This window comes from Rhinolophus sinicus, linkage group LG04 (genome assembly GCF_036562045.2).
Source record: "Rhinolophus sinicus isolate RSC01 linkage group LG04, ASM3656204v1, whole genome shotgun sequence".
Lineage (NCBI taxonomy): Eukaryota > Metazoa > Chordata > Mammalia > Chiroptera > Rhinolophidae > Rhinolophus > Rhinolophus sinicus.
Window position 1 is genome coordinate 186248474 of NC_133754.1, and position 22378 is coordinate 186270851.

The 22378-nt window shown below is 57.4% G+C and overlaps 2 protein-coding genes across 7 annotated transcripts in view; one reads left to right on the forward strand and one right to left on the reverse strand.

Moving 5' to 3' along the window:
• Positions 1-70: 70 nt before the first annotated feature.
• Positions 71-7932, reverse strand: REXO4 (REX4 homolog, 3'-5' exonuclease). The gene is made up of 8 exons (XM_019728947.2): positions 7400-7932; positions 6617-6954; positions 5193-5330; positions 4799-4992; positions 3397-3485; positions 2252-2326; positions 1708-1782; positions 71-1034 (listed from the first exon to the last, which is right to left on the reverse strand). Exons 1-8 carry the CDS (start codon positions 7616-7618, stop codon positions 915-917), a joined length of 1248 nt encoding a protein of 415 aa, XP_019584506.2. The 5' UTR covers positions 7619-7932; the 3' UTR covers positions 71-914.
• Positions 7903-22378, forward strand: part of ADAMTS13 (ADAM metallopeptidase with thrombospondin type 1 motif 13) — a 29955-nt gene continuing 15479 nt past the window's right edge. For 3 of the 6 annotated variants that reach the window (XR_012495992.1, XM_074331307.1, XM_074331308.1), the window contains exons 1-14: positions 8134-10354; positions 10723-10789; positions 11609-11902; positions 12591-12730; positions 14834-14917; positions 15225-15349; positions 15466-15612; positions 16966-17106; positions 17678-17852; positions 18663-18767; positions 19440-19591; positions 19703-19766; positions 21408-21534; positions 22044-22192. Coding sequence is in view for 5 of the 6 variants with exons in the window: in XM_074331307.1 (XP_074187408.1) it covers positions 10184-10354; positions 10723-10789; positions 11609-11902; positions 12591-12730; positions 14834-14917; positions 15225-15349; positions 15466-15612; positions 16966-17106; positions 17678-17852; positions 18663-18767; positions 19440-19591; positions 19703-19766; positions 21408-21534; positions 22044-22192 (1941 nt within the window). In the remaining variant the exon portion in view is untranslated. Of the gene's footprint in view, positions 8035-8133; positions 10355-10722; positions 10790-11608; positions 11903-12590; positions 12731-14833; positions 14918-15224; positions 15350-15465; positions 15613-16965; positions 17107-17677; positions 17853-18662; positions 18768-19439; positions 19592-19702; positions 19767-20034; positions 20088-21407; positions 21535-22043; positions 22193-22378 lie in introns of those variants that run through there. The other 3 variants (XM_074331309.1, XM_074331310.1, XM_019728943.2) reach the window with 3 other exon arrangements.

The following is a 22378-nucleotide window of genomic DNA, read 5'->3' on the forward strand; positions in this document are numbered from 1 at the left end:
CATTGGACACAGCGGTCCTTCCAGATCATTCTAAACCAGGGAAAGAAACTGAACCTCCACCAGCTCCATCTCCAGTAAAAACCGCATTTATGTTTAATAATTTCCTCAGTGAGTTTGGGCCTTTTGTCCCTGTCAGGAAAGCCTTGGGCTTCACGCACCCACACCCCACTCCCGTCTCACAAAGACCCTCACACTGTCACAGCTCAAACTGCCCGAGGTCAGCATGTCTGTCCTAGCCGGAGACAGCCACCACCTCCGGGAATGACTGCTGTAGCTACGCTAGGGGGCAACCCGAGCCTGGCATGGCCACTGTGGGCTCTGACCGTGAGTTTAAACGTGGCAGGCAGTAGCGGAGTGGGAAGAGCGGGAACACGCTGTCCCAAAGTCTAAGTCCAAAGGCGGCCACAGAAAGTGCTCGGTGAGGCTGAGGCTGAGCAAACTGGACACCTGGTCGGCCCTGGAGTCTGGCCTAGTTGCTAACATCGACCATGGCAATGAGGGAAAGGGGCCTCCTTAGAGGGCGCTGCAGACCCAGGGCACAGCTGGGCGCTTCCTGCCCTGGATGTGCTGAGTCCCCAGCGAAGCCGGCCGCCACATGAATGGTGACAGTCCCAACTCCTGTCCTGATGCTGGGGCTCAGCCAAGTGTAGAGCTGCCAGGCGCTCCCACCTCAGTCCCCACCGCCCACGTCCTGGCCGTGCCCAGGTCATACACCCCTGACCCTGCTACAGCCCTGCCCTGCTGCCCGCTCCCCTGTGGGTGGGACTGGGTCTTAGATGGAAAAATCAGAGGGAAGCTGTCCTCAGCGGCATGCATGCCCCAGGCCCCTGCTGCCACGATTTTGTCACCGCTCTGGGGAGACTACATCTGTCCCATGATTAGGTCACAGGGTGGCACCAGCATCAGGGCTCCTGCTATGCGTGGCCACTGCCGTTGTCTGGAGCGGTGGCAGCTGGGCGTCTGTCCTGGGCTGTGCGTTCCCACTCCTTCTTCACGATGACATACAGTCTCATTGCTGCCTGGGCATCCTGAATCTAGGAGACACGGACACCCCATGACTCCCAGTGGGTGACGAGCACGGCCACATGCCAGGCAATCCCACGGTTCCTGAGCCTGAGCACCAGCCGCTGGCACGTGAAGGAGAAAACTGAGCAGGGCAGTGCTCCGGTGACGGTGACGATGGCACGATCCTCACTGCTCTCCTGCGACTCAGGTACCCCACTCACAGAAGGAGGAACCCAAAGGAGTAAAGGGGACAACCATGCTCCTTGTGATGTGCTCGCATAACAAGACACAGGAACACTGGAGGGAGGGGTGGCACGCGCTGAGCCTGATGCTGGGACACAAGCCAGGCTGAGGCCAGCGCAGCAGCCTGGTGCCAGCACTCAGCACTGTCACCAGGGCCTGTCACCGAGGGCCGAGGGGGCGGGCTGGCCTGGGCCATATAGTCCTGAAGGCCCTTCAATCTAGACTGGAGACTGTTTCTCTAAATAACGCAACATGGTTAGTGTCGTGTTAATTTAACGCCAACATTTAGAAGTGAACACGCCGTAAGCCTGCTGTGCCACGTCACTTCTTAGGGACCAGCAGCCTCCTGCAGGAGAAATCACCCAGGCCCTACCACGTCTCCCATCAGTGATACAGCGCCTCCACATGCAAGGTCAGGGAGGCCCCCCATCCGAAGGGCTGTCACCCCAGGACACTTACCGAGCAGTGCTCTGCCTGCTGCAGCCTGATTCCCAGGATTCTCTCCGCGAGCAGCTTCAGAGACGGCCTTCCACTCTGCCAGGGCGGGGAGAGCATGCTGGGGCGGAGGCGTGCAGGCGCCGCCTCAGCCAAGGGCCCTGCACCCCAACCCAAGTAACCTTCACTGCGAGTGTCCGCGGCACTCAGGGCTGTGACACCCTGTCAGCCCACAGAGGGTCGGCCTGCAGCTCTGCCCCCCAGCCTCGGTGTCCCCGCTCATCTCACAGGGGGCTCTGCCCTCGGCACCCTCTGGAGCAGACACAGCTTCTCACCCGTGTCCGGTGGTCTCATCCGCAATCAAAGGTAGAAATAACCTGCCCTCGGTCACACAAGCTTTTAAGGGTGGCATTTAGAACTCTTACTTTTTTAAAAATTTCTTTTAGTTGTAAAGGTTAAAAAAACCAAAACCAAAACCAAACATATTTAACCAGCAGGGACCAGAACCAAGAGTTACGTGAACCAGTAAAACACAAGCACCGCGTAGGGGACCACACTTATGAAGTACCTTCACTTGACCCTTGAATGGTTTGTATTTCTGTGTGTCCCGAATCTTCTTTTTTGGGTGATCAAGAAACAGTACCTGGAAGGAAAGACAGTGATGGTCATTGTCACTTTTAGTTCATAGCTGTAACTCCTTTTTTCAGATGAGTCTTACAAGGTGTTTCAATACCTAACACACTGCTATGAATGAGAACTTCTGAAAGAAAATTCTCACATTACACTGACTTAAGATGACACCCAACAGGAAGGACCACGTTAATGAAAATAGAATCTCGACACTGGGGAAGTGGGAGACTAAGCGTCACCCATCAACCAGCAGCCACCTTCTTCCTGACTTGCTAGCTGGTGGCGCACACAGGACGTCATGGACCATCACAGATTTTAACAGCTCATCTACAGCCTCAGGCGGGGCTTTGGGCGAGGGAAGTGTGGCCTCTGAGGTGAGAACACTTGTGACATGTGTTTCGGCGGCCAGAGGACTTGTTAGTTTTTAATAGTTCAAGATTTTTAAAAAGGTAATAAAGACCAACACTAAGGACTCGAGGGTTCCACGGAACACTGTTTGAACAGCCCATGCCCAGGAAGGGCTGTGTCCTGTCCTGCCTGCCCCGCAGTTGTCACCAGGACAGGCGGGTCAGCTCTGCCCACCGCACAGACCCTCAAGGAGCACAGGCAGGAGGCCACCCCTCTGGGGCACCAGAAGTGGACCCTCTGAGCTGTGAGAGGGAGGAGAGGGCAGCACTGGACCACTCGCTCAGTGGCTGTGAGGGAATGGCCGCCGGGACCACTTCCCGACAGAAGGGGCTCTGACCTCGGGAGCCCCAGTTCCCCTCTGAGAGGAAGCTGCAGAGGCAGCGGCCTGGCTCTGTGTGGAATGTGCTAGAGCCGTGTGAAGGGGACCGCATCCAGCTCTGCCATGCTGACTCTGGGGACACAGCACTTAACTCGCCAAGTCTCAGTTTTATCACTGACAAAACGAGTGTGAACCCTCAGACACCTTTCAAAGGATTTCCATTATGGAAAATGCCTAGCGCTGCTCCTAGAACAGGTTGTTCCTGGGGTGTCCCCACATAGGGCACACATTCCGAGTGATGAAACGCCCACCAGCAGGCACACACAGGTGTGCGGGGTGGCACGGAAGGGCAGCACCTTTAAATCGTTGTGCAGCGCGTGTCCAACCAGAATCCGGCCCTTCAGCATCTCTGCCACTTCCTTCTGAACAACTTCAAATTGTTCTCCTGAAACCAATCCGAAGAAGCAGTTTTTAGCAACACATAAGTCAGGGCCATTCTAAGAGGGAGACAGAGGTCCCTCCCACCTCTGGTCAGACCTCAGGCGACGGGTCAGGCTGAGTTCTGATCTGGGGAGCAGGGGTCAACTATGCCCAAGGTGGCACTGCTGAAATGAGGGCTGACATTTCACCCACCCACCCACCAGCGACGAGCCCGTGCCACGTGCCACTTCTGGAGGACAGGCCGGAGCCCCACACGCTCCTCAGCGTGAGCAGCCCTGCCGAGTGGGCCTTCGGGGGTCCCACAGCCCGCTGACCGCTGAATCTAACACGGAACCAGGGCTGGTGTTTTGTTTTTCCTACTGAGGACAGAAACAAGACTGGTCCTTTGCCAGACGGTGACAAGTGTGGCTCTAGCCCCCGGTGCTCTGGGGCCGCTCGCCTGCTTTCTCACAGAGGACCCCTCAGGGACAGGCCCTTACCCCAGGGGAAGGCTGCAGTGACCTTGCTGCACCCCGTGACTCTGCCCACCCCTACCCAAGCAGGACCAGTTTGAGCCCAGAACTGAGAGGCTGCCCAGCTGGGGTACCGAGGAGCGGAGGGCCGCCTTGCTTCGTGTGTACAGAGAACGTCAGAGGTGCAGAGAAGAGGGAGCTGTGGGCCAGAGAAACACAGAGCAGGGACCTCAACACCAAATGTTGTAGGATCTCTTCTGGCCCCCAACCCCCAGCCTTCCCGATGGCTCTGCTCTTCCGCCAGCACAGCCAGCCCTTTAGCAAGCCCTACAGACTTGGTCTTCGGGGCATATTAGAGTTGGGCCACGTCTTGTCACCTCTTCCCTGAGCAGGTCACCACCAGCTCAGGCCTCATCTTCCTAATTCCACTTTATAGCCCTACAGTCTATTCTGAAAACCACAGCCAGAGGGAACCTGCTAGAATCTGAGCCAGACCAGGCCTCTCACTGCTCAGGACCTTCCCACGGCTTCCCAAAGTTGTCACAAAGACCCTCGAGACCCAACAACCTGTCCCACATCCCACCCACCCCCACCCTGGCCGCCTTCCTCGTCCTCAACCACACTTTGTCTCGGACCCTACTGCCAAGTGGCACAAAGTACTTCAGGGCCAGTGTCCTGGTCTTAAGACTGGGTGTCTCAGAGGCACTGTGGCGAAGCTGCAACGTGCCTGGGAGCCATCTGAAAGCCACTGACCCCAGGGGAGGTGAGACAGTCAGGACTATTGCTATGGCGGCAGGAAACAGAAGGTAGAAAATGAACCATTACTGCTTTTCCCTTCTGAGGTCATTAGCTGCCAATGACCCACCCTGCTTGAGGTTCTCTGGCCGAATCCCGCTGACCGCTGTCCTGTAGTCGGTCACCTGCTGGGTCGGCTTGACGTACTTGTCATAGACGCACTTCCCAAACTGGTTCACGATGGACACGCGGGCGACGATGCTATCTTCCCCCGTGGGGCCCACGCCCACCATCTCGCAGTCCATGCCTAAGGCTTTCGTCAGGCTGCAAGGGGACCAAGGGCTCCAGTTTGATCCGCACCGCGAGGCCCAGGGATCAGCACCGGAAGCTCTCCGCCCACCCCCCTGCTCAGCAACGCAACACGTTCTCAGCGGGACACCGGGAGGTGCCTGCCCAGTTCAGCTGGAGGAGAGGGAAACGCCCCTCCTGCCGCCCCCCCGCCCGCTCAGGCCCAGCCTGCATACCCGCCGAAGGCCTGCTCCTTCACCAGCGTCACATCGCACTCACTCTGCCCCAGCTGTCTTCTCGCTATGGTGGCTGCCTCTGGGCCTATGGCTGCTTCGATATCTTCTGGGTCAACATCGTCAAACCAGATGTCTTCTCTAAGAGGCAGAGAGGGGAACAGGCTGACCATGCAGTTGGTGGAGACGCACTCACAACCGTCTGGCCCCAAACGCCCAACTGCTCCTGTTCTCCCGCTCATCTGACACTCTCCTTTCCTCACTTTTCCTTTCAATTAGAAAATACGCTCATTATCCAAACTTTAGGGACTACACACACACAAAGAGTGTACCCCAACACTAGGAGTAATGACTGCAAGCTGACGTTTTCCTTTTAAGTACAAAATATGTTCATTATCAAACATGTAGGAAACACAGGTAAACACAAGACTATGAAACGCAAACAGAACCCCCCACCGAGGTGCAAGGACCACTAGCCCGCACTCAAACTCCGACACCCAAGCAGGGGTGTAAGCTTCTGCCTGGTGAAATCCATCTTTTGCGCTCAGCTTAAATGTCATCTCAGAGATGTCGTCCTGACCCCACTGAATGGACCCGCTCCTCTGGCCATTTGCTCGCACACCTTCACCCTCATTGGATTTATTCTGACCACACTGATGGAATTACTGAAATAACTCGTTTATGATCTGTCTTCCCTACTTGACTATCAGCCTCAAGAGGGAGGGGCCTGTCATGACTACTCTATTTCCAGAGCGCATGCCTGGCAGGACACAGGCAGGCGCTCAAACCATCCTTCCCTACAAACTTCAGCAACTGCTCTCAACACCCAGGAGACACGCAGACAGCCTGCCTTACAAACACGCCACCTCTAGTTGAGCCATTCAGAGGCAGCCACTGACTCCTGGTCCTTCCCACGAGTGGTCATCACAGGGTTTGAATGACCGCTGGGCACTGAGCCAGCATGTCGCAGCTCACAGACCCCCCCCCCCCCCCAGTAACACCACAGATGACACAAGGAGGCCCAGGGGACATGCCCCAAACCATCCAAGTGGCAAGACGCAGGAAGTGGTTTCCAACTTGGATCTTGCTGGCTTTGGCAATGACTCATTCCACAAATCTTTACTGGAGACTGCTAAGTGCCCAGCTCTGTTCTGGGCTCCGGAGATACAGCAGCAATGAAACAGGCCCTGCCCTCACTATGCCTACATTCTAGATAATAAACGAAGAAGCAAACAGCATCAGGACCAGGTGAGGGACGGGGCTGCAGGACGGGCCCCCAGCCTTGGTCTCCGTAAGCAGACAGGCCTTAAGTCGCTGACTTTGTTCTCAGTGATGAGGATGACGGAGGCTGATTGCAGGGTGGGGTGCCCGAGGTGCCAGTCCGCACAGCCGAGGTGCGTTTCTACTTACCTGCTCCCAGTACTTACTCGGTGGGCGGGGCTGGAGCCAAGGCTGCAGTCACCTTCGTTTTCCGCTTCTTATGTTTGATGTCCCCTTGTTTTGGAGCAATGTCACCATTTGTCCTTTTCTTGGATCCTTTCTCATTGTGCTCTGCTCCATTGGCTTTTGTAGGAGGTGCTGGCACCTTCCTGTTCCCCAGGGATTCTGGAGGAACAGGGCCTCCTGTGGCCTCTTGGTCTGTTTTTTCTGTCCCCACCTCCTCTCTCTTTGCTTTTCTGTTTTGGTTCATTTTGGCCTGCTTTTTGGAATCCATCTGAGAGATCACAATAGGCTTTTCCGGGGCCTGGGGTTTTTGTTTCAGCAGCTAATGGGACCCAAAATAAAATACATGACACATTTGGAAATCACGCACAAGAGATTAAAAAAACTTATGTGTGTCTGTATATATATACACACACGTCAATCACGTCTACACATACTTCCTGTTGGCATCGTTCAAATTCATTTTCAAACGGTTGGGGAAAAGCCCCTTTTCACTTTCCTCTGTGTCACTTGTCGTGAAGTGATTTTGCTTGTTTCATTACAATGCATATCTGACGCCCACTTCCTTATTCCTACAGAGTTTGAAACTCTCGTTCTGCATCTTAAGTACCTGTCGAATGAACAGACTATTTCCCTCTGAGCCCGGGGGATGCTAAGCAACCCGTTTTCGTGTTTCTAGTTAATTTAAGAGTTCATTTTGGAATTACTTCCTAACAGCTTCGGCCAATGAGCGGTAAGGACTGCGGGGCGGGGGGCCCACGTCTTACCTCCTGCAGAGCCTTCCAGTTTTGGGAAAAGTCCTCCGGTGCCTTTGGAGGTCGCACCGCCACAACCTGGGGGTTACTTCCCGGTTTGTCATTTACTTCTCGCGCTTTGTTTTTCCAGAATCTTTTCTTCTTTTTTTTCTTCTGTGTTCGCTTCTTGACGAGCCTTGGCTCAGCCACCGGGCCGCCTGGGGCGCGCTTGGGGGTCAGCGCCTTGTCCATCCCGGCACTGTCCAGGGTCCCCAGGGCCTGACAGCAGAGCGCGGCGCCCACGCCGAGGCCGGCGGCAATCGGAGCCCCCGACCCTCCCCGAGCCCGGCCCCTGTGCCCAGTCAGGCGCGTCGCCCACGCTCCGGGCTCCGACAGCCGAGCTCAGTCCCAGGACAGCGCCGCAACTCACGAGCTGGAGGGAAAGCGGCCTCTCGGGCCGTGAGCGCGACCCCGGAAGCGACCCCGAGCGCGTCCCGACATGTGCGCCTCAGTCCCCGGAAGTACTCCGCTCCCGGCGCGGCTGGAAACCGGGCCTTGCCCTCTGGTTCCGCTCGGCCCGGGGCGAGGCCGGGGTCTTCGCCCGCGTGGGAGAAGGGCCGCCACGCAGCGAGCGGCGTCCGGGTTCGGCGACCTAGGATTGGGTTGAGGTAAACCCGGGATCTCACCGCGATCCGGGATGGGGCAGAGAAACGCAGGCGCCGGAAGGGAGCTGGGGGGCAGCTGTCGGTGTATCACCGCGGCCGGGCCGGCGGAGCGCCGCGGAGCAGGTGGCCGCAAGGGGGCGCTGGCGGCCAGGCCCGGGGCAGCGGGGGGCGGCGCGGCGGGGCGCCCCCGCCCACATGGGCTGTCCCCAGTGCAGCCTCACCGGGCGTCTGTCGTATGGAGTGGGGAAACTGAGGCCCGGGAGCGGGAAGTGGGACCCCTGGTCGCACAACCAGGTTTACCGGAGCCACAGGGCTGCACAGGCACTTCAGCTGCATCCGATAATAAAGTATTGTAAGCATTGTCACGTATTGCTTGTATAAAAACAACAATAATAAATGACTAGCGGTCCGAGCCTGGCGCTGACAATACCTTGATTAAAAACACAGGTGAGGCCTTCACTTCACGAAAGCTTCCATTTGAATGTGTGTGTGTGGGGGGGCAGTGGGGGGCTTCAGGGAAATACAGATAATAAATCAAGATAATTTCGGATAGTAGCAACTACAATGAAGATGATAAAATGAGATGTTGTGGAAGAGATTGACATGAGTAAGGTTACCAAACAAAAGGCAGGAGGCCCAGACTAATAGGAATTTCAGATAAAGAATAATTTTTAGTGTAAATACATCCCATGCAGCGGTTGCAGTGTTTGGGGCATACTTACACTAAACATATACGTATATTTGTTGTTTATCTGAAATTCAGATTTAACTGAGTGTCCTGATTTTTATTTTTTAAATGTGGCAACTTTACCTGGAGGGCCACTTAGAGGGGGTTCTGAGGCCTCTTGGGGGAGGTTACATTTGAGCTGAAACTTGAATGTGTTTCTCGGTGTGTTCAGCTGAGACACGGTGAAGACAGCACCAGTGCGTGACTGGTAGCAAGTGTCCACGCAATCTGAAGAAGACCGAGGGTCAGAGGGACCAGCGAAGCATTTGACGTAGTTGAGGAGGGTAAAGTAGGCTGATGTAGCTGCAGCTCAGAGCAAGGGGCACGGTTGGAGATGCAGGCAGAGGGGCGGGCAGGCGCCAATCATAGATTATGGCGCCTCAGGTCTGCAGGAAAGGGCAAAGGGAAGACATCGATTGTTTTAAAGCTGGGGAGTGACGCAATCTGACTTGCGTTTTAGAAAGGCCACTTCCGCTCTGTGTGAGAAATGGGATGGGGAGAGGATGAGAGAGAAAGCAGAGACCAGTTTGGAACCGATTACAGACGTCAGGGCCAGCTGCTTGCATGAGGACAGTGTGTCAGTTTGGGTCTCCAGGAAGCAGTCACAGATAGGGTTAGGAGTACACAACATGAATTGGGGTGGGATGCCTGTGAAAGATAAGGGGGGGATGCAGGACGGGCAGGGGGAGCCTCAGACCACCATGCCTCTCTGATGCCTGAGAAAGGAAAGTGGGTTGGGCCCAAATGGGTGGATGGGGCATGGACCTCGTAACAGGATGAGGAGAAGGGGACCGAGGCAGGCAGGAAGCACCAGAGACGCCCCTGTTTGCCATCCTCTGAATTGGGGGAGGCGTCCTGGAGATGTGAGATTGTGTAACAGTGCTTTGGAGAGAGTGACCAAGAACCTTCTGGAAAGTGGACTGCCAGGTGGTCTGTGATGCCGAGTGCAGTGTGGTGCCACCCAGCCTGCTTCTGTGACTCTGTCCATGGTGTGCAGGCACAGCATGGGTGACAGCTGAGCGGGAGGGAATGAGGCAGAGGGTTGTTTGTGGAAGGGGGGCTGGGGTCTGCACTGGCTGAGAACAGGACAGGGACACATGGAAAAGAGGGGTGTCAGCAGAGGAGAGCAGGTTGTTGGAGACCTGAACGGTGGTGCCTCTGGTGCAGCCTCTCTCCTTCGTCAGCGGGGAGCCAGCCTGCATTACAGCATTCTGAACAAGCCGCAGCTCCGGACCCCTGGGCCGGGGCTTCCTCCTGCAGACCTGGCAGCTTGGCCCAGCCCCCCCCGCCCAGGGTGCACGGCCAGGTGGGGTGCTCTGAACCAAGACCAGCCCAGGGCAAGGCCACGGTTGCAGCAGAAGCCTGCTGGCTGCCGCCCCACAGCCCCTGCTCTGGGAGGAAGCTCCCAAGAGTCAACACAGCCTGATGGTCCCGCCCAGCGGGGTTTGTCACATTTCACACCAACCAGATTTCCAGTCCCAGTGGCTCTCCCGGGGCCAGCTGGCTTTCCTGAGGATGAGTGAGCTTCACGCCTGGGGAATTCTCACTTCTGTGATCCTCCTCCTGGGCTGTTGGGGACTCCCCGATGTCCAGCAGGTACGTGAATCTGCAAGAGCCCTGGGGCCGGGATCGGAGCTCTTCTGGGTGCTGAAGCTGTCTGGGGAGAGAGGGGGCTGCCAAACAGCCCCTGGGCAGAGTGGGGGTGTTCTTTTGGCTTCAGGGTTTGCACTGCGTGGAGGAATCTGAGCTTGTGGTTTCAGAGGATGAAATGTGCTCACTGAGGAAGGAGCTGGCTTCATACTGTCCGCTCGCCTGGTGGAAGGGCAGACACTGTCTAAACCCCTGCGAGCTCTTGTTCACCTCCATCCTCACCGGCTGATTCCCCTCCCCCCTGTCTTGCCCTGCCCCCTTCCCACCTCCCATCTGCCTCTTCTGTCTCCTCACTTGTCCTCTCTCTCCCACAGCAATTTCTTCAGGCTTTGGAGCCCAAGGAAGTGATTTCCTACTTTGGTCCTGATGCTACCTTAGAGGGTACGTGTCCTGTGTCTTCCTGGCAAGGGGGTTTCTCAGAGCCTGTGTGATATCTCACCATTGAGTCAGGCTCTTGGATTTTTGGTCGCTCTGCTGGGAGAAGGTCACCCCTGCTAATTAACTGGTATTTCCTGCAAAGTTGATAAAAACTGGTCTGGGTGTTCTGGACCGAGCTGTGTTCTGACCCCGGGATTCTGCTCAGTATCTCAAGGGAATGGTCACTAATTGGCTGGTTGGTCCCTTCTGCCCCTGGGCCCCCTTTGGGATGACTGATTTTCAGGAATTCTCGTGGTTTCTGGCCATAGCTGAAAATACTTATCTCTTCTGTGGGAAGCAGGATAGGCACTGGGTCCAGCTTTCCCCTGTTGCTCAAGGACAGTGTCTGTGGACTTCACAGGGTGTGTGCCCCCTTTCTGAATAGGGCCCTTGGTGACTTTGCTCAAAAGGCTGGTGGGGACCAGAGACAGGGCGGGCTTATGGTTGGGGTGGACAGAATTAGGGGTGTCCCACTTGTAACTGACTTCTCTGTGGTCTGGGTGGGATGCACACTGACCGATACCTGGGGCCGTGCTAGAAGTGGGGGTCCTGCTGGCGGACTGGGCTGGGGGGAAGGGCCAGCTGAGGGCCCACGGGGGCTGACTGTGGGGTGTGGGGGCCGAGAACTTGTGTATCTTACTCCAGGGTCCTTCCGCTCTGCCCCTCCTGGAGGGATAGGACACCATGGCCTGGGGTCCCCAAGCCCTCTGGGGGCTACTTTGGGGTGAGAGGTATGGGTGGAAAAGGATGGTGAGGCAACCCTTGGGCTCCTGCTTTCCACAGAGGTCACAGAAACTGCTTTGTGCCCGCTTTGCCTGTCGGGGTTCGTGACTTCACTCATGAAACACGTGTTCCAAGGCGAGACTAGTGGGCCAAGTGCTGTCCCCACCCCCCCACCAACACCCGCAGGCAAGGCCCAGGTTGGCAACTTGCTCTCTGCCACCCGGCGAGCCGGGAGGAGCTGGACCCGAATCCAGGCTCCTGGGCCCCAGGCTGGCGCCCCTCCCCACGAATTCTCACCAAAGGGCACAGCTCTGGGCCCCTCCCCTGGCACGAGGACCGGAGGGCCGAGTAGGGGTGAGTGAGGTGGCCTCCTGTCTTGCAGTGCCCCGATTTGATGTGTCCCCGCTCACCTGTGCCTGTGAGGACGGGCTCGGGGGGCCACCCTGTAGGGCCCCACGCTGCTCCCTTCGAGCCCTGGGACAGCTCTTCACCTTCTCCTTCCTGCCCGAGCTGGGTCTCCTTGCTGCCTCCTTCACCAGGGGTGGGGGTGACATGAAGTGTCTTGAGAAGGCCGTCCTCCCAAGAGCCGGCAGCCTCTCTGTTAGCTGGCCAGCCGCCATTGGTTCTCACAGTCACAACATAAAGTCACGTGTGAGAGTTTGGGTCTCCTCAGCCCTTTGAGCATGTTTACTCCTGAGTGGTGAGGGGGCCCAAAATGCCCCAACTCCGTTCATGGGTGTCTGAGAAAGCAGAAACCTTGGGTGCTGAGAGGCTGGCTCCAGGAGGGCCGGGGGAGAGGCTGTGAGTGGGACAGGACAGGCCACTCATCTGGCTGTCATGCCAGATGTTCCCCGCATTCCCCATGAGAAAGCTGGGTGTTGGGCCCGCCGACTCCCTCAGCCCCAAAGCGGTCAGTGGCAGAGACAGGCTCCACCACTGTCTCCAAGCCCAGGAGCACGGGGATGGCTGTCCAGCCGGCCAAAGCCACAGGTCACCTGCTTTCCAGAACCTCTGCTCTCAGCCCTGCCTCCTCCCTTGCCAGGCCGTTCGTCCCCTCGCCTCCGGAGACACGCTGCCGAGGGCAGCATCCTGCACCTGGAGCTGCTGGTGGCTGTGGGCCCTGATGTCCACCAGGCTCACAAGGAGGACACGGAGCGTTACGTGCTCACCAACCTCAACATGGTGAGTGCCCCTCGGGGCCGCAGGGCGTGGGTGTCCTCAGGGACCGCTGGACACTGGCCCGCACGGCTCGTGGCTTGTGGTGAGTGTCAGTGGCTGGCTCATCTGGTAGTTTGAACTCAGTGGGTTGAACTCGGGTGTCAGCCTGAGGTCGAGGTCACGCTTGGGGCTCCGGGCCCTGGGGTGTGGAGGGGTGGTCTGCTCCTGCCTTTCTCCTCCCCCTCTCTCACCTGGAGAGGAGGTGGGTGAGGTCCGGGGACCCCTCTCTGTTCCCTAGTGCCACTCACAGCTTCTTGCTACTTGAGTCCTTTCACCGGGCGAACCTCAAGTCTGGCCTCTGGCCTCTGCCCCCCGTGTCCATTAGACCCATGGGCACCTTGGCCAGCGCTGCCCAGCAACCAGGGGGCTGCCCCACATTGGCCTCTCTCAGTTCTGATCTTGCATGCACCCCATCTCTGCTGGCCTCCCCTCCACTGGCTTTAGGGTAAAGGTGGGACAGGAGGCAGGTCCCCCACTAACTGTTAGATACAGCGGCAGCAGAGACACAGGTGTTTCAGTGACCCAGTGGTGGCATTTCACCTAATGGGCTCTGAAATCCAGTGCCCAACAGTGAGAGACGCACACACGACACACGCACACACACACACGCGCCCGCTACTGTGTGCTAGGCTGCCAGGGAAGTTTCCACATTAGGAGACGAATGCTGGGTTGTCTTCGCCGACCCCAGTGCAATGAAGTTAGACACGATCCAAGAAATCGACACAATTCATACACTGACAATTTTTTAAAAAATTCTGACTGAAGGGATTTTAGGGACATGTAGGAAATGTCTCAGCGGATGGCAGACAACCCCAGGCCCCTGCCCCATGCCCTAGTCTGTCACAGAGATGGGGAGGGGATACTGGCCGTACCTCATTGGAGCTGCCCCCCTTATAAGTTGGCCCTGGAGGGTGGAAAACCCCGTAAAATATGGGGCACTTAGCAGCACTTGGTCCCCCAGCCTCAGGTATGCCCACCTACTTTGGACAAAAGGAAAAGTTCCACCTGTCTCGGCGCCCCAGTCCCTCTGACCCCTCACTGTCCCCTTTGTGTTCTCAGGACCTCCCACTCCAAAGGGAGGCTGGGTCCCAGGGCCACACTCATGTGGTCTCGCCTGCTTGCAGACTTGGTCCACGTCCAGAATAAGCCGGCTTAGGTTTCCCCTTGTAAACCGCGGAGGTGAAAAATGCTTCCTCTCAGCCACTCAGAAGCTGTTGTTTTCGAGCTTTGGGGATCTCCCCACTTCTAATATGCCGAAATTTGCTCATTAAGCCTATGCTCCCCTGGGTCATTCGCCATGTTTTATGAGGACCGAGGACCACCTGGTGGTCGATGCCAGATGGTGGGGTCGTGGTAATGGCCATTGTCGTCATTGGTGCCAGCTTCATTGTTCCTAAGTCCTCCAGCAACCATGGAGGCTTCATCTCCACTTGACAGAAGAGGAAACTGAGGTTCCGAGCTTAGCGAACTGGGTCCTGAGCATACAGGTGGGATCAGACCCGGGTCGGCTGAGGCCCGTGAGGGGCGCACACCTGTCTGGGTGCTGGGTCTCGTTCAGAGGACAAGCTGATGCAAAGGACTGCGGTGGAAATCCACCACAATCGGCATCTTGACAGATACGAGTGAGCGGGAGCCTGGGGGTCCCTTCTCATTGGGGTGCCCAGGAAATGGCTCTCGGAGGGGAAGGCCCTTGTGCTGCCTGATGGAGGTAGGGAGAGGAGAGAGATGTTTCAGGCAGATAAACAGAGATAAGAAAGGCCAGAGAGAAGCCATGAGAGAAGCAGTGTTTGAATGGAATGTTCTAGACTAATGACAATTATCTGCATCCTGTTGTTTCTTCATGTTGGTTGACCTTCCTGAGCCCTGAGCAAAGGGAGAGCCAGAACACAGCTATGGCTGTGGCTGTCTCCCAGTGCAAGGACTAGCATTTTGGGTGCCCCCCCACACTGATGCTGAAGATGCATCCTCTCCAGGCCCTCTCCCCTGGGGGGCCCCAGATGTCAGCAGCTGCCAGGGGCCAGTTATGCCCACCCGCGTGTGTCACCTCTCTCGCCTGCCCTTCCACAGGGGTCGGAACTGCTGAGGGACCCATCCTTAGGGGCTCAGTTCCGAGTGCACCTGGTGAAGATGGTCGTCCTGACGCAGCCCCAGGTAGGTGCCAAGCTGGAAGCCCAGAGTCCCTGGAACACCCGTTTCTGTCCTCTTTAACCTCTTCCTGCCGTGGCCCAGACCCTTGGGGGTGACGGCCGGGCTTACGGCCAGCCGGACCCAGACCCGGCACTCAGCACTCAGCATTCAGCACTCAGCTGCCCAGCACTCAGCACTCAGCACTGCTGAGCCCGTCTCGTGTGTAACGTGGGAGAGTAACGGGTTGTTGTGAGGACAGAGGTGCCCGCAGCAGTCGGCGTGGGGCATTTATTAGGTCTCATACATGCGGGCTCTGTTCCCGATCCCCCAGGAGGCTCCCAACATCACCGCCAACATCACCTCATCACTGCGGAGCGTCTGTGAGTGGAGCAGGACTGTCAACCCCGGGGACGACACAGACCCCCAGCATGCCGACCTGGTCCTCTACATCACCAGGTAGCCGAGCTGCCTGCTGGCGGGCCAGCCCCTTCCTGGGAGCCGCTCTCTGCCCAGGTGGCCGGGCGGTGGGCAGGCATCTCAGCACCGCCCAGGTGTCTGTTCTCTCTTCCGAGGTTTGACCTGGAGTTGCCTGATGGTAACCGGCAGGTTCGGGGGGTCACCCAGCTGGGGGGCGCCTGCTCCTCCTCCTGGAGCTGCATCATCGCTGAAGATACTGGCTTTGACTTGGGTGTCACCATCGCCCATGAGATTGGGCACAGGTATGGGCTGACCTGGGCCCCCGGGTTGAGGCTGGCAGTGGACCCTGGAAGACTGCTAGAAAGAGCCTGTGCCCTTGACCCCAACAGACCAGGGAGGGTGAGGGTCAAGGGCTGGGCAATCTGATACTTGTGGATTACAGGAAACATTTCTTTCCCCCCAAAACCAAGCAAAACAAACTTAGGAATTAGAAAATAAGTTTTGTATGAAATTCAGGTAAAGAAAAAGGCTGTAAAAATTACCCCAAATCCCACCACTTATAGATAACATCTGTTCACATTTTGTATGTAATTTTAGTCTTTTCTTTACACACACAGTTTTTTATTTGCAAAATTGGGATCATACTGTATATTGGTTTGTTACCTGCAGTTTTTATGTAACTATTTCTCCCAGATCTTTTCAAAATTTTTTTGTATGCACCATAATTTATTTCATTAGCTCCCTACTGTTGGATATTTGGGTTGTTTCCAAACTTTTCCTGTTACAACATCATGCACCTTGTAGGCAAATCTTCACTCCCACCTACTACCATTTACCTAAGGTGGCGGGTTGTTTGCTTTTTGCTTTTCAGTCTTTTAATTATAAAAGTAACACCCACTTGCTGTAAAATTCAAACAGCACAAAGATTTCCTAAAGTGAAAAATGAGATCTTCCTTGCCCACCTGTCCCCTTCCCGCACCTGTCTGAGCGCGCTGGGGCATTCCCTGGGTGTTCCCCATCTCCGTGGGTGCCAGGCTCAGGGCCAAGGCTGGGGCTGTTACCCCCACATCAGCCCACAACAGCTCCACGCTCCACCACCCCTCCAGCCCCCCAAATCTCCACTTGACCTCTCCCCTCACCCCCAACACAATGCATCTATCTTGTTTGGAAGTGAAAATGTGTTGAAACCCACTGCCTTCCACTGGGAGTGGGAGCGATGGCCAGAGGTCCGTATACTTACTCAGACTTTGTATTTACCCGAGCTGCACATTCAGTCCATGAGTTTTCCACGGGGGTGAGGGGGAGAGGGGCAGATCAAGAAAGTGATCCCTGCCAGCATCCCCCAGGGCCCTGGAGCCCCATCCTCCCCAGACTTACAACACCATGCATTAGTCAAGCCTGCACATTTCTCAAGTTTCTTGACATTTATCTGCCAAAAGATGCAGGAGCCACAGGCGGGAAACTGAGGCAGAGCGATGATGCCACTGGCTCCTGAGTTAGCTAGTGGCGGGGACAAGCCAGGGCTTGACCAGAAAACGGGGGTCTGAAACGTGGGTCTGAAAACTTGCCGCGTGCTGTGGCCTGAGGGTGGCCCTGCCGAGGCGAGGAGTCCACGCCCTCAGCGCCACGCCCTCAGCGCCACCACCTCCGCGCAGCTTCGGCCTGGAGCACGACGGCGCGTCTGGCAGCGGCTGCGGACCCAGCGGCCACGTGATGGGGGTTGACGGCGCCAAGCCTGCCCACGGGGGCCTCACATGGTCCGCCTGCAGCCGCCGGCAGCTGCTACACCTGCTCAGGTAGCTGCCTCCCTTACCCCGCCCACCCCACGTCCCCACCCTCATCTCTTGGTTTGCACCCCTACTTGCCGTCCCCCGACCCCCGCTGCATCGGCTCTCCGCTCTGCTCAACCTTCTGTCCACTCCCATTGCCTCCCCGCGCCCACCTCTCCATGGGCCCCCATCGCCTCTCTGAGCGCACTCCGTCCCGCCCCCGACCAACCTCCGCCATCTCCCTGCGCTCACCCCTCCCTCCCACCCCATTCCTGCGCCCACCCTTCAGTTCTCCCCCATCCGCTCCATCCCTCCGCAGACCCACCTCTCCAACCTCGCCGTCCACTGTGCCTACCCCTGCATCCCATCCCCTCCCTGAGTCCAGCTCCCCCTGCCCCATTCCCCACTCATGCCCCTTCCGTCGCTCCTCCATCTTCTCTGGCACCACCTCCACTCAGCGCTGCCCAGGCCTTAACCCTTGTCCCAGCCCAGCGTCACCCCCCACCCCTCCACATGCCCTCACCTCCCGCGCCCACTCCCCCATTCCGCCCCACCCGGTGTCCACGCGTGGCCTGAACCGGTGCCTTGTCGCACGCAGCGCAGGACGGGCGAGCTGCGTGTGGGACCCGCCCGGGCCGCCGCCCGGGCCGCCGTCCGGCCCCGCGGGGCTCCCTCTCGAGGCGCACCCCGGTCTCTACTACGGCGCCGACGAGCAGTGCCGCGTCGCCTTTGGCCCTGCAGCGGTTGCCTGCACCTTCACCAGGGAGAACCTGGTGAGTCCGGCCAAGCCGCCCCTGCGCGGCAGGCTCCCTCTGCCCACACCCAACAGCCCCCACCGCCCAGCTCATGTCCCACCGTGCTCTGTGAGCACCCACTGTGCCAGGCTGTCAGTTGCCTCTCAAAATTCTTAATTTTTGAACAAGGGCCTCCACATTTTCGTTTCGTCTGGGTCACAAATTATGAAGAGTCTGCCCTGGCTGGGCTCCTGAGCTCATGGACATTGGTCCTACATGGGCAGTTACCAAAGGTTTCCAACCCGATGGGAGCTGGAGGGCTTCCCGGAGGAAGTGATCTATAAGCTGAACCCCTACAGCTGGCGTCAGCTGGCAGAGGGAGGGGAGGTGAAGGGGGCGGCACCTCAAAGACAGATTTCCTCCCAGGACTGCACAGACGTTCCTGGGCCCCAGGGACGTTCGCCTTGGCCCTTCCTCCATACAAAATATTAAGAATTATGTCTTAGAGCTTTTATAGAACTTAAGAACTTCTATGTGTTGTTATAAATGCCAATACATTGTTATATACTAGAATGTTTTCTTGACCTAAAAGCTTGTTTTTTTCTTCTGATTTTAAAAGAAATGAAAACATTTGTGTGGACCCCTAATAGGATTGTGGGCCCTGGTCACCGTCCCTAACCCAACGGAGAAGTCACCCATGCATGCTAATCCTCCCCAGCCACCGGTGCCCACAGAGCAGTGTACTGGCTGTGTCACTGTGTCCTGCAGTCTGGGAGGGACGGTGAAGGCTGGACGCTGACCCAACAGGCCCTGGTGGCCCCTGAGCTGACCACCTGTCCCTTCTCTTAGGACATATGCCAGGCTCTGTCCTGCCACACAGACCCCCTGGATCAAAGCAGCTGCAGCCGCCTCCTCATTCCTCTCCTGGATGGGACAGAGTGTGGCCTGGAGAAGGTCAGAGCAGGGAGTGAAGGCATGTGTGAGTGTGTGAGTGTGTGTGTGCATGTACTCACGTGTGTTTGCACAGGGCACCTGAAGCTTGGCAGCTTTCATTCCTGGGGCAGGAGCCAGTAGGACATCAGTAAGCCAGGGCAGAGGACCCTGGAGCTGTCCTCGGTCACCTGGTCAGGAGGGTGGGCAGCAGGATGCCTCATGTGTACATGGCAACAACCTCTGGTGTGGGGTGCCTGAGGGTGTGGGATGCCCTGTGTGTGAGGTGTCCAGGGTGTGTGGGGTGCCTGTGGGTGCGGGGTGCTCATGGGTGTGGGCAGGATGTGTGGGGTGCCCTGGGTGTGAGGTGTCCAGGGTGTGTGGGGTGCCTGTGGGTGTGGGGTGCCCTGGGTGTGAGGTGCCCTGGGTGTGTGGGATGCCCTGTGTGTGAGGTGTCCAGGGTGTGTGGGGTGCCTGTGGGTGTGGGGTGCTCATGGGTGTGGGCAGGATGTGTGGGGTGCCCTGGGTGTGAGGTGTCCAGGGTGTGTGGGATGCCTGTGGGTGTGGGGTGCCTGTGGGTGTGGGGTGCCCTGGGTGTGTGGGGTGCCCTGGATGTGGGGTGCCTGCGGGTGTGAGGTGCCCTGTGTGTGGGGGGTGCTGTGGGTGTGGGAGATGGTTGCTGTCCTTCTCTTGCAGTGGTGCTCCAAGGGTCACTGCCGCTCCTTGGCAGAGCTCACCCCCATGGAGGCGGTGCACGGGCACTGGTCTGGGTGGGGCCCCCCCAGTCCTTGCTCCCGCTCCTGTGGAGGAGGTGTGGTCATCAGAAGGCGGCAGTGCAACAACCCTAGGTACCGCCAGGAGGGGGTGCTGTTCTCCTAGACCGGGAGGTGGTGGCTCCACTTGCAGGGCTGGGGGCAGTGTGTCACCTCTCATGCCTTGTGTCTCTTGGACATTTTCAGACCTGCCTTTGGGGGGCGCGCGTGCGTAGGTAATGACCTCCAGGCTGAGATGTGTAACACCCAGGTAGGCCTGCTTCCCGGGCAGGGGGAGAGGGTCAGGTTGGCAGCCTGGGGTCTGGAGGAGACCAAGGACCAGGGGTGGATGTAATTTATGCTTCACACCAGGGCACCTTTGAGAGTGAAGAGGGTGCTACTCTACCTCCACTGGGACCACAGTGCATGTACCAGGACGGTAGCAGGGAGCCTGAGGTGTCCCCCTCCCTGCCCCCTTGCCACTGCCTTCCAGGGCACCTGAGTCTCTGCAGTGAGAACGCCCCTCCTTCCGTTTGCAGCAATCCAGTTCAGCACTGCGAAGCCACGAGCGATTCTTTAGTTATAAATTCAGGTGAAATTCACATGGCATAAAATCGACCATTTCAAGTGTGCAATTCAGTGGCATTTAGCTCACAGTGTTGTGCAACCACCACCTCTGCGCGGTTCCAAAATATTTCCATCCCTCCGAAGTTAAACCCCGGGCCCGTTAAACGTTCACTGCTCGTCCCCGCTCGCTCGAGCCCCTGGAACCACCAATCTACTTTCAATCTCTTTGGATTTGTCTGTTCTGGACATTTCACATGAGTGAAATCATACATGTGGCCTTTTGCATCTGGCGTCTTTCACTCAGCATCGTGTTTTCAAGAATCATCCATGCATGCATCCATGCTTCACCCCTTTTCATGGCTAAATAATATTCCATTGTGTGGATGGACCACATTTTGGTCACCCATTCACCGTGGGATGGCCATTGGGGCTGTGTACACCCTTTGGCTGTTGTGAATAGTACAGCTGTGAACCTGTGTGCACGTGGATTTGTTTGAGTCCTGTCTTCAATTCTTTTGGGTCTACACCTAGGAGTGAAATTGCTGGCTCACACAGTAATTCTATGTTCAACCCTTTGAGGAACCTCCAAACCATTTCTTGCAGCAGCTGACCCATGCTGCAATGAGCCAGGGCCCCAATTTCTCCATGTCCTCCCCAGCACTTACTGTCTGTCTCAGATCACGGTAATCACAGTACGTGTGATGTGGTCCACGATTCCTTTGACATTGAGTTAAGAAGTGCACTTGGTGAGACATTCCCTCCCCGCCTTCTCCAGGCAGTCACGGGAGGCCAGACCCGGAGAGAGAGTCTTCACCTGGGGCCCAGGGGGAGAGGGGAGAGGGGCGGCCCTGTGCAGAGAGAGCCGTGGACCGAGCCGCTGCTCAGCCTGTCCACTCTGATTTTTCCCTCTCAGACTCTAGTGCAAAACAGCAGCTGCCTGCCCGCGTCGGCGCTGCGGCTTTTATGGCGAAGCCTATGCTGCCAGGACTCTTCTAACTACCAGCCTCTAGAGGCACATACAGTGAACACAGAAAAGCCCGTCTCTGAAGTCCAGGCCCCTGCCACCCTTTGCCCTGCCTTCCTCTGTGCTGCTGGCTGGTAGGCCCTGCCCCGTGTCCTTATGAATTTTGGAATTCCCCCATCAGCAGAGAAAGACTCTTGTCACCCCCACTTTTCAGAGCAGGGAACTGAGGTGCAGCAGGACCTGGGCTTAGACCCACATTGGGCACTCGCACTGCAGGGAGCCTTGCTGTCCGCAGTGGCAAGGGCCCCCTGCCCTGAGCCCCTGGCCTGAGCCCCCCACCCCAGGCCCCTTCTGTGCTTGTCCTCTGCCCCCTCTGGCCAGGCCTGCGAGAAGACACAGCTGGAGTTCATGTCCGAGCAGTGCGCCCAGACCGACGGGAAGCCGCTCCACCTGTCCCCAGGCAACTCCTCCTTCTATCGATGGGGCCCTGCTGTGCAGTACAGTCAAGGTGGGGCCGTCCTGCGGGGTGTGGACGGGGAGCCAGGCCCTTGGGAGGGGACAGTGGTTGGGGGCCCCGCCACCATGACTCCGATGCTTGAGAGCAGGGCTGAGACTCAGGCCCTGCGTCACACAGACCATGGGCACGTCCTGGCTCGGCCCCTTGTCGTAGATCACCTCTGAGTCTTGGTTTTCCCATCTGTAAGATGGAGATATGAGCGGTATCTATCTCCCTGCTGAGGTTACTGGAAGGATTCAGCGAGATGACGTGGGAAGCGCTGAGTGTGCGCCTTGGCTCCTAAATCAGTGACATTTGTTACGTCGTCATGTTTATGGTCATTGCCTCAGGATGCAGGGCAGGTGGAAGATAGAAAGCCTTGCCCCAAAGGCAGAGGGTGAACGTAGGTGGTGCTGGCAGGGGTGAGGGCCCACTTGGATCGATCCTGCTTTGCAGCGTCCTGGTCCTCCATAGTCTCTGCCACCCTCACAGCAGGGTTCCTCATCCCTCTGCCTTCCCAGGGGACCCTCTGTGCACATACATGTGCTGGGCCATTGGCGAAAGCTTCATCGTAAGGCGTGGGGACAGTTTCCTGGATGGGACCCGGTGTGTGCCCAGTGGCCCTCAGGAGGATGGGACCCTGAGCCTGTGCGTGTCGGGCAGCTGCAGGGTAGGCCTGTGTGGGCACTGGGGGTGCCCTTCTGTCCACTGTGGCCCCAAGGCCTGTTCTATTGAAGCTAAGATGCCAAGGGGCCTCCTGGGGCTCAGGTATGCGGGGTGCTGGTCCCCATGAAGCTGCAGCACAGCCTGCACAGGTTGATGCCGGGACACAGGGCCAACCTTGGGGTCAGTGGAC

Bases quoted from the DNA above. Each gene is read 5' to 3' on its own strand.
- REXO4 (XM_019728947.2), bottom strand. From the start codon at position 7,618: ATGGACAAGGCGCTGACCCCCAAGCGCGCCCCAGGCGGCCCGGTGGCT. The intron at 3,486-4,798 runs GTGGGTCATTGG...GATTGGTTTCAG, and splicing joins GCCAGAGAACCTCAAGCAGG to GAGAACAATTTGAAGTTGTT. The intron at 1,783-2,251 runs GTACTTCATAAG...CCGCCCTGGCAG, and splicing joins CATTCAAGGGTCAAGTGAAG to AGTGGAAGGCCGTCTCTGAA.